The following is a 10,994-nucleotide window of genomic DNA, read 5'->3' as shown; positions in this document are numbered from 1 at the left end:
CCATGCAAGCCCTCCCTCCCCCCCACTCCATGTCTGGCTGCCCCAGCTCCCGCCCCCTGTCTCCCACCCCCCACTCTGCATCTGGCCGCCACCACCAGAAGGGGTACAGTTCTTAAAAAAGGTTGAAAACTTGTGCTCTAGGTTATTTTAGTGTGCCTGTCTGGCCTCAAACAGTCAATTGCGCACACCCTTGGTCTGCACGGCCGGCAACGGACATCCCGCGGTTTCCTGTAAGCCTGGAGGTAGATGTTTATCACCGCTGTCGCCTGCAATTCTTGTAATCCCACGTCCTCCTCTTGGGCCTCCCTGAACTGCTGACTGTTGGCCACATCATGCAAGTCTAGTATATTCATGTTGTCTTCTGTTTCCCCATCGTCCTCGAGTTCCCCAAGCCATCCTTCGTGCATCCTCAGGCTCCTCTGAGTTGTCTAAACGTCCCGGACCCTCTCTAGTACATCATATATAGGGGTTCAATCTCGCCCTAGTAACCTGTTGCCAACTGGATGAGGAGCTAAGCCTACCAGCAATTCTCCTTGATGTTCCATAATGTGGCGAGGTATCCATTGTCGCTGAATCTATTGGGTTTCTCCATGGAGGCAAGATACTTTTACAGGCTTTGCCTTGCAGCCTTGATGGGAGGTAACTAGGCTGGTCTTTACCAAGGACTGGGCACACCTGGAGTCTAGGACTGCCCTGACCGGATGATTCCCAATCCATGCTTGTACCACTGGTCAGTCCCATACGGCGCCTTCTCCACCCGTCACAAAACTACAATCCATGGGTTCCACCTGACTGGGTTCTTTGAGCCCTTTTGCTGTTCCATGAGCCAAGTTATCAGGGCTCCATCTCTCCGATAAGCTGCTTGGGCACTCCTTTGAAAAGTGACTGACTTACCCGCAATGGAAACAAACCATATCCCTTGTTGGACCCCTAAAGGTGAACCATTGTTTCTCCAGTTCCTTAGAGGCTGAGGGTAGAGGAAGAGGAGTGCACCTTTCACAAGGGTAATTAATTTCTGAGGCTGCAAAGGCCTCAGCCAATTTCAATGCTTCCTCGCAGTTGCGAGGAGAATGCTGGCATACCCAGCGCTGAGTACGCTCTTCTAGATCATTGAGGAATTGCTCTAATACTATCTGGTCTGCCAAGGTGTCACAATCACATGACACGAGATTTATCCACTTGTTAAATAAGTCCCTCAATAATTGCAACAGGAGCCTGGGTCACTTCTCCTTTACCCCCTTGTTGGCCTGGAACAGAGGCCTGTAATGCTCTGGATTAATCTCCAGCCAATAAAAAATGGCCACTTTAACCAGAACATAATCATATGCTTCATCCCAGGGAAGCGCCCTATATGATGCCTGGGCTTTTTCCACCATGAGGGGTCCAAGCTGACTGGCCTAGTATCCTTTGTCTAGGCCAGTCGTAATGGCATGGCGCTCAAACGCCACAATGTAGGCTTCTAGGTCATCATCACTCATCATTTTTGGCATCTTAAAGGCTGTTAGACTGTGTTGCAGCCAATCCTGCTGATGCTCCATCATTTGCTGTTGGGCATCAAATATCTGTGTCAGCACTTGTATATTCTGTCCCAACATATCGGGAGTGGTCATGGCTGCTGGTTGCATGTTGGGTTGTTCCTCTGGTGCCAGGTTTTCTATTAGATTCCTGGCCAATGCACCAGTTGGTGCCCACCTGGCCTCAAACAGTCAGTCGCGCGCAGCCTTGGTCCGGACAGCCGGCAATGGAGGTCCCGTGGTTTTCTGTAAGCCTGGAGGTAGATGTTTATCACCCTGGTGGCTTCCCCCAGACTCTCCTGCCACGACTTTGAATGTTATTCCAGTGGGGGGGGGCAAATCACCCAGAGCTCCTTTGTGACAGGGAGTCTGCCAGGTAGCCATCCATGGGACTCCACCTCCCCTATACCCCAACCTCCCGCCAACCTTTTGGCAGGTCACTAGATCTTCTCAGCCGTTCTCCCGATGATGTCGTGTTCCTTGAGCCCTGGAGCCTTATTACGATCCCTGGAGCCTTATTACACCCTAAGCACTTCCTCCTGGGATAACTCAATTAATTAGCTTTTTGATCTTAGGTTGGCCTCCTCCTGCCCAAAGCAGTCTCAGACTGGGACTCTAAATTCAACCAACAATTGGAAAAGAAAGAAAAAAAGAAAGACAGACAGCGCAGAACTGTCCTGCCTGCATCGTCTCGTCCTACCTCTCAACCCCTCCAAAAGGGGGGGAAAAAAGGAACCAAAACAAACTATAAATTGGGAAGGATCTGGTTTCCTCCCCAGCCCTACTACTAGGATAACAGGGCATCTCTTAGCCCCTAGTATCCCACTGGGGTCTAGCCAGGGTTGGCTGCAGCCCCGTGTCCCAGGTCGTTTCTCCCCTCACCCCACTGAACGCAGTTTGTGGTGTTGCTCTCCTCAGATGTTGTCGGAGACATTCCGCTTCCTCCATCCTGCGGTATCCTCTCAAGTGGCTGGCCACTTCTTATACTGTGAGCCAGTGCCCAGCCTTCCGCCGTCCTGCTCAGCAGCCTCTTTTGTTGCTCACAGCCGTTTCTGCCAGGATGGAAAGCCTCCTCTGGCTCTCTCGTCCCTCTGATGCTCCAGCCTGTGCCTGTGCAGAGAGCCTCCTCTGGCTTCTCTGCCTCCTCGACATGCTGGTCTCTGTTGGTCTAGAGAGCCCCTGCCAGCTCTCTCTCCCCTTGAATGTTCCTCCTGTCACCTGCCTTGAGAGTCTTCACCGACTCTCTTCCTCTCTCCCCTTCATCTTCTCTGGTGATCCTTTTCATCTCTGCTTGCCAGTGATTGCTTATGACGCCACCAGCTGGTTTCAGTTGGATAAAGACGCGGCTTACGACCCGCATGGGTTTCCTCCCTCACTCCAGCTGCACCATAGATCCTGCTGCAGGTAAGTGTTCCTCTTGGGTTATTCTTGTTTTTTTTTTTCTTTTATACATGATCCCTGCCCTACGGGATCCCCATTTGCCATTTGGGGCTCTCCCAGCCAATTGCCCCTGTGACATTTAGCTTTATCAGATCTGCACGTAATGGACTCCCATGCCCACGGAAAGCCTCATAAGAAGTTAAAGTCTCATTACTAATAAGGACATATGTTTGTTGTTTATTATATTGTAGTCTGTCACATTGTACTCGGTTATACCCTACAGCAGTGATTCTTAACTGGGGCAACTTTGGCACTTTGAGTTCCTTTCAAGGGTACGATGGAGTGTCACACATTAACACTGCTAGGTCTGTAAACATGTTTTACAAGATAACTCAAGAGATTTCAACAGTAATCTGGAGTGTTAAAAACATTATGGCTGGTTGTGGTTTTTCTTAGTTCTTTAAAGCAAAAGAACAGCTTATTTTTCTGCAGGTAAAAAATAGGTAGTAAAAACTAAGAACGAGCATTTTCTGATGGGTGCTTTGTATCTAAGAAGGAGTGCCTTGAATCCAAAAATGTTGAAGACCACTGCCTTAGGGTCTGAAACTAAATCTATTGAAGTTAATGGAAAGAATTGCAGTAACTTAAATGTTTTTTAAATCAGGCCCTTGCACTGCAAGGTCTTGAATGAAACAGGGCCTATTACCGTTTTGATACATCTTATGCACTTAATATGTTAATGTAGGTCTCAGTCCCACAACATAATGAGTATCCTCAGCTTCTACTGAGTCCAAAGAAAAATGACTTAGTACTGTGCAGGACCCATATTGTTAAGTAATGTAAAATGAATAGTAATTTAATAAGCATACCATAATACATTCCATTCACTAAAAAAAGAGAAAAGTTTCATGACCTCAGCTCCAGGAGCCCAACGGATAAATCATTGTATCAAATAATTTTCTTCTTTCTGGTCTTACAGTGCCCATATGTGTTTGGAAAAAATGACTCCTCTGCTTTTATTCCCCAGAATTCACTTTGTCACAGACACTACAGAAATCTTCAGAAGCAAAGGATCAGCCTATATGGAGTAAGTATGTATTATTTTTATAATTACCATTTTCAAATATTAGCAGTCATCCTGTATGAAATAATAATGTATAATAATTTGGAAAAAATGAATAAGGGACCCAGAGACATTATAGAACAAGTATGACAAAGCAAATAACTCATCAGAGTGCAAGTGCTGGACACGTTACTGGAAGTTTATAAATGCTCTGGGAGCCCAATTTGCTACATCACTGTTGATCATGTGCTATGCCAAAGTGATAAATGTTCATATGAAGTGTGAATGTTCCATGAAGTCACAGTGGAATATGGCAAAGAACCTAGTACTTTGGTTACTCCCAATGTAGAAGCATTAATTTTTACTGATATACCTCATATGTGAAGTAGCAGTGAGGCAGTTAAAAAGTTCAGCAGCAAAACTGTCTTCCAGTCTCCCATGGAAAAATGTTTTCAGATCTAATTCATTACCAGATAGTACAGAAGTTGATTTTCTAAAAAATACTATTGTTCAAGCAGAAACATATTAGCCTTTGTATTACCAAGAATATTTTCAAGGAAAATAATTGCTTTAGTTCAATGTTTTCCAGAAAAGTTTTTTTTTCAATAAACAACTAATTATTATTAACTTTTTCACTTTTAGAAGTTCAGATTTTCCTAAAAAATAACCTGTCTTTCTTTAAGATACTATTGCATTCCTAAAGATCTGAGATACCTAAAAAACCATGGAAACTGAATCTTTCCTTAGAAACAAATATGTCGAGGATTTGTTACTATTAAGCTTATCAGATAGATGTTTAACGTTATGTAAGTGTAACATGTTAATCTGATTTCACATTTTTTTAAATAAAATAAGAAATCATAGCTTTGTTCTTTATAACTGAAAGGCCTTTAGGCACGCAAGCCTGAAGAGATTATCCACAGCAATACAGTACCAGTAATTAATGGCAGGCTAAACCTAAATTCACTGTATTACATATTATTTGTAGTTTTAAACTACTTACTGTTAGTCTGATTGGCTAGCTACACATAAAGTATATGATATTCTCACCTTTTCAACCCTTCATCTTGTCATTGTTAGTCTGGGGCCTGCATTTCGAACAGATAGGAATAGTGCCCTGCAAGCCGATGTGTCCTGTGATATTTCTAAAATTAAGTAGGCAGTTGGTAGTTAAATTAAGGTCTGACCTTGTACAACTGTAACATAAGCAGACTCCAGACCACAGGAAAGTATTACACATGACTCCTCTAGAATCCCATCAAAAGTAACATGAGTTCTGGCTGGTATAATAAGATTAGCTATGCGCTGATTGGTTCACACAGCTTATATTAAAAAAACAAATTATTTGCCAACCTAGTCTCACTAATTGTATTAACAACATTTGGTGACACAGGCACAGATATAAATAGAAATAAAAAGAAATAAAACCAAGTTTAATCTTCAAAACTAGCAGTGTATCTTGTCACATTGTATCTTCAAATATTAAACACTTCTCTGAGACAAATGTGATGCTGAGTTTTATAGATTCAGTGACAGCCAATCCTAGCCTTTGTCTAACAAGATTTAATGACTTCAAAATGACATACAAGCTGGAGACATAAAATCATAGCCAGGGTGACAAGTCTAAGAATCTGTGAGTAATACTAACAGAAACATTAGTGCCTAGCAAGTTAAACCATTGCCACAAGGTGCATAGGAAACTGGATTTTCCTTCTCTTAGTATATGTATATTCACCCACAAACATACGTAATTGATGTAGTATCTCGTTATCAGTTCTTTTAACTCTGCTCAAGTGACTGAGCCACAAGCAAATTCAAGTGTTTTTCCAAAACTGAATAAATAGTTCATCCTAGATTATAAACTAGGACTATAAACATACAATTTCTGTGCCTCATTTTAAAAGATCAAATGAATTTTATTAGACTGTAAACTCTGTGACCTAGGACATCCTTGCAATAACTTCATTACCCTTGTCTTCATGAGACCCTGAATCTAACTGGGGCTTTCTGGACTCTACTGCAATAAGAACAATTAATTTTGTTCATAGCAATATACCTTTGCCAAAGTGATTTGGCAAGTATGGTGAGGTTCCAAAAAAGCCATTCGGTATGACAAACAGCTGAACAAAGCAAGAAAGCTATGTTCTGGCCTCTTTGTTGTGCTATCAATTTATTGTGCACTGAAAATGATTGAGATAGCATTAAAAACAGCTTATTTATTGTGGAAACAACAGAGAATAACTTGTACAGTACCACATAGGCTTTCTTAGCAGATAATTATTGTACATACTTTACTGACTCTGTACTTTCCACATATTTATGGTCCCATTGTAGCTTTAGATTGTAAATACATATTTTTTTTCTGTTACTAAAGGATGTGACAACTTGGGGCATTCGTATGCTACTTATAAATTCTATGTACTGTCTGTATCTTAATGCCTTACAACTTTTACTATACTACATACATGTGCACAGGAAGCAGTGGAACAACACCTGCATGCCTGAGCTGGGTAAACAGGCTATTAAACCTCTTTGGCATTTAAATTGGGAATAATATGATATGACTAAAGGCAGTGGCTCGTTATCTGGTTTTGCCCAGATGCATTAGTAAGTAAGATGCAGATCACCAGCTGTGAGACACTTCTCAGTCTCACTTGACAAGACTGATTCCTATCCACCTGACATAGGGGCCTAGAAATTTGCAAGGAAGGATTCCCCAGTCCCAGTAAGACTGGGAGTGCACATGGAGAGCAGAAGGAAGCTGATTTGCTCAGGTCAGGTGCAGAATTAAGAGCCTATGTACCTTAAAGCAGGGCTTGGCAATTATTTTGGTTGGCAGGCCAAATAAAAGTTTTGGTGAGCTGTAAGGGGCTACACACACAAAATCTTTTGGAAGATATAATTTTAATAAATTATAAATAAAAACAAATCATATAATATCTATCATATACTATCGAATATCTACTATAACATATAATTTTATTTCAAATATAATTTTTGTCTTGATTTATATAGTTTATATAGAGGTGATTGTGTAACAGCTCAAAATAAAGTCTTAACTCTTGTATACTGTGTGTCAGTGGTGTGGGGGTTGGGGAGTGTGTCTGGGGGGATGTGGGGTGGTTGTCTGTTCATGTGTGTGATGGGGAGCTGCCCACATGCTAGTCCTGGGAGCTGGCCAGGGGTGAGGAGAGGAAGGATGGAGGGGCAGGGCGTATGTGGAGCAGAGCTCCTCTGGGTGGTGCGGGTGTGTTCTGCCTTCCCACTCCCACCTGGCCCACGGCTGCATTCCACATGGGGCCGAGCCTTGCCCGCTACTACCTGGGGCAGCCTGTGTTGAACTCCTGCCTACACCTACTGTTGCCCTGTGGGGTCAGGCCAATGCTCAGGATCTCAATATCGTGCTGTTAGACAGGAGGGCATGGTATACAATTGCACATATATGCACTTAAAAATCAATTAGGCGCACACACACACACTCTAGGTGCATACACCCCCACCAGATGTGCACACCCACACACTCTCTAGGTGCATACATCCCTGCCAGGCGTGCGCACACATGCGCACACACACACATACTCTAGGTGCATACACTCCCACCAGGCGCGCGCGCACACACTACCAACTCAGGCACATACACATCCAAAATGATAATGACATGAAATAATTCACATATACAAACAGGTTAAACACTGACTCAGGTGACAGTATGTGTGTGTATTGGAGCCTGTGGTACCTATGCTTGGGGTGCTTGGTAACTAAAGAGCAAGTGGCAGAGATCAGGGAAAAAGGCAGTGGTGACAAGACAATAACAGTAGCAGAGATCAGGGAAAAGGCAGTGGAGGTGAAGCAATAGCAGTGGCAGAGATCAGGGGAAAAAGCAGTGGGGATAAGGCAATAATAAAGAAACAGGGGGTTGCAGCCAGAGAGGAGCTCAGGATGGCTGGAGCCACAGGAGTATGGGGCAGGTGTTGGAGGTGGTGGTGAGCCAGAAGCAGGAGAGGGAGAAATGAGACAGAAGTTAGAAGGGTGAAGAGCAGAGATTGGAGCAGGGCCAGAACTGTAGTAGAGCAAAACCCAACTCAGGGGTCCAAATAACAGTTTTATTAAATGAACACTGTACTGTACAGTTTGGTTCCCCCACATGCTCACACAACGGTAGCAGGAGAAAAAGACTCAGTGGAAGGGTTGGAGTCCAGGTAGGGAAGAGAAACAAAGTCCAAGTCATTGGTTGAAGACAGGATGGGGGTGATAACTACCTATCCAGGATGGGAGGAGGTCCTCAATGGCCAGTTGGGGTCTTTCTCCAGCAGGTGGTGTCCAGAGGGGGGTCGCCGGCAGGGGCTCTGGGTTGATAGGCAGCATGACATGGAGCAGGTCTGGTCCAGGTAAAGATGGCATCCCCAGGAGTCAGTCTTCACTACCCCCTTTTATGGGGCAGACTACCTCTGATCTCCTATGGGGAGGGCCTGTCCAGGCAAGGTCAGTCCTGTTCCAGAGGGTTCCCGATGTTCTTACTGAGCATGTGCAGCCTTGGCACAATGGTGGGTTGCCTCATCTTTTGTTTCTTGAATGCTGAGGGTGGTTCCAAGAGCTGGGTCATTGGTCCAGGTATTGATTTTTATGGTGGGGTGATTTAGTAGGGGGTCCTGCTATCATTGTGTTCACTCATCCATTCATTCTTTTTTTTAAGGCATTCAAGGAAAACCAATTTACATGGGAGAGGTTACAGAATTGCAACATACTTATATAACAGGGCATGGGGACAAGATGGGAACAAGATGGGAATGGATACTTGCCATCACTTTACAGACACAGGCCTAAACCATACAATATCGGTATGAAACAACAAAAATCAATGCACAAATAATAGGAAAACAGTAAAAATCAATACAAACATAACAGAACACTATTTACAGTACATAAAAAGGAGCTTATTACAATAATAGCATAAAAGAACTTAGTACTACTTGCAATCACTTACAAGGGATAGAGAGGGCAGATAGAAAGTCAGAAATGGTTGGGGAAGGGGAGGGAACGCATTTTAAAAATAAAAAAAAAGGAAAAACTGGGGGTTTTGCTACACTACCATGACTCAGGCCCTGGCCCCAGCCTGCTTGGCTACCCCTGCCTCCAACAGCTCCTCCTTTTCCTGCCCCTGCTGTGCCACTCCAGGCTCAGTCCCATGTAGAGTACTGTGCTGGATGGATACAATCAAGTGACAGCCCAGATTCAGCCCACAGGCCATATTTTGCTTACCCTCGCGTTAGAGGATTCTGACTAACCCCTTTCTTCCTTCCCCCTCCCCTCACCCAAAACCATTCAAGAGTGTTGAGGAAATAGGTTGATATTTATTAGTTTTTTACATAAATGTAAAAAGTGATATACACATATAAAAATACATTTATGACTGTTGTGCAATATACAGTTCTGAGTCATTGTCCTAAAAGCCTTTGTAAAACGTGTGTGTTGTGTGCTTCAAGTACATATCCTTAGAACAGTAAACTTAAAACCAGAATACCCAAAGGACTGGAGCTCTGCAAAAGGGAGGGCTTAAGTTATTTGGGTGGCCCACTTATCCCAGAGACATAGTTACGTGGTCCGTGGACACTGTGCTTTTGCAAAAGGCAGCTTTTGAGGAGTGTGTCCAGGAAGTCTGCCTGAGAGTCCAAGGAAAGAGGTAACACTGAACAGCCTAACCAGATGAAGAAAAGCTGAAAAGAACAATGGCACTTGTAGACATGACACTATTCACATGTACATGTGATGAAAATGTCACATGTGGCTTAATGGTGTCACAAGGTACACGTGTAAGACTTTTGGGGGCTTTAAATGGCTTGGCATTGTTGCAAACTAAGCAGAAGCAGTGACGGTCCCAATCCTCTTTGGGGGGAGGGGCGGGGATAGGAAGCCTGCCCACCTCTCCTGCAGCTGGGGGAAGGTAAACTGCCAGCAGGCCAAGTGGCCCCTGAGCTGCTGGGGGCCCTGGTCCTCCACTCTGTGGTGGTGGCACCTCCTGAGCAGGCTGCTAGTGTGTGCTGCCCCAGCTCGGGGAACAGTGGATTGGCTGGGTGCTGGGCCCCAGCTAGGGCAGCACCTGGCCCACTAGCAACTGCCTGTGCAGCCCCGGGGTGGAGGGGGGGGGGCGGGGATGACACCACCACAGAGGGAAGGACCAGGACTCCCTCCACAGCTCAGGGGCCACTTGGCCTGCCAGCAGCTGGCCCCCAAATCATAGGTAGGCTCCAGCTCCAACCAAAAAAAAAAAAAAAAAAAAAAAAAAAGGATCTGGCCCCCAGCCGTAAAATTGCCGGGGAAACTGAAAACGGCAGGTTTCAATTAAAACTTCAATTTTCAGGCAGCATCGAATAAACCTTGGAGATTAAACCCCTGTCAGAAGTGTCCCTTGAGTCTGGACGTAACCTTCAGCGGAGAGAAAATCTTTGTTTGACTTGTTGGTGATTCGGGGACAAACCGCAAGATTTGAACCCGGTCGGACTCCAGGGCGAGCCCGAGGCCCAGCTCCAGCAGCAGAGACAAATAGCAGCTGCACACGAGCGAGGCCCACCACTACTAACAGCTGCACAAGTTCCGCATGGGCTTCTCCCAGCTTTACGGCGCATGCGCCCCTCCAGGGCCCTACGCCTGCGCATAGGAACAGCGACCGCCTTCCGGCCTAGTTCTGGTCTAGGCCGGAGGTGCCGCGCGCGCAGGCGCACTCGGGTGTCCTCGGCTGTGCCCTCGTCGAAGCGTATCAGATAGGCGCGGCGCATGCGCGTTGCGTTTCTTCCAGCGCTGTAGGAGCCGTTTCCGTTGCCCAGGGAGCGGCGCGGTGCCGCCATGGCCGGGCTGCTGAAGAAGGTGAGAGCCTAGGGCGCTCTCCACATCCCACTCCCGTCTTGCGGGGAGCCTGACGTTACCCCTTCCGTCCCGGCCCTTGCGTGTCCTTTGTGCCCCGCGCCCCTCCCCCCCGCGCCGCGCCGCCTCTGGCCTCGCCCCCGGCTCCGGGCGCCGCTGAGCCCCGTGCGGCAGCTCTG

General features: G+C 45.8%; 2 protein-coding genes across 3 annotated transcripts in view; one reads left to right on the top strand and one right to left on the bottom strand.

The window, feature by feature from the left end:
• ASB15 (ankyrin repeat and SOCS box containing 15) overlaps positions 1 to 5,131 on the bottom strand; it is a 54,900-nt gene extending 49,769 nt beyond the window's left edge. Inside the window, exon 1 of the mRNA XM_019509276.1 lies at positions 5,008 to 5,131. The gene's annotated coding sequence lies outside the window, so the exon portion shown is untranslated. The remainder of the gene's footprint in view (positions 1 to 5,007) is intronic.
• A 5,578-nt stretch (positions 5,132 to 10,709) lies between these two features.
• Positions 10,710 to 10,994, top strand: part of NDUFA5 (NADH:ubiquinone oxidoreductase subunit A5) — an 11,728-nt gene continuing 11,443 nt past the window's right edge. Inside the window, exon 1 of one of the 2 annotated variants that reach the window (XM_019509273.1) lies at positions 10,710 to 10,818. In XM_019509273.1, coding sequence (XP_019364818.1) covers positions 10,798 to 10,818 — 21 coding nt within the window. In that variant the 5' untranslated portion in view covers positions 10,710 to 10,797. The remainder of the gene's footprint in view (positions 10,819 to 10,994) is intronic. The other variant, XM_019509275.1, reaches the window with a different exon arrangement.

This window comes from Gavialis gangeticus, unplaced genomic scaffold (genome assembly GCF_001723915.1).
Source record: "Gavialis gangeticus isolate Ggan-Ray unplaced genomic scaffold, GavGan_comp1, whole genome shotgun sequence".
Classification (NCBI taxonomy): domain Eukaryota; kingdom Metazoa; phylum Chordata; order Crocodylia; family Gavialidae; genus Gavialis; species Gavialis gangeticus.
The sequence above is the reverse complement of the archived record's forward strand: the minus strand, read 5'-3'. Positions and strand labels throughout refer to the sequence as shown.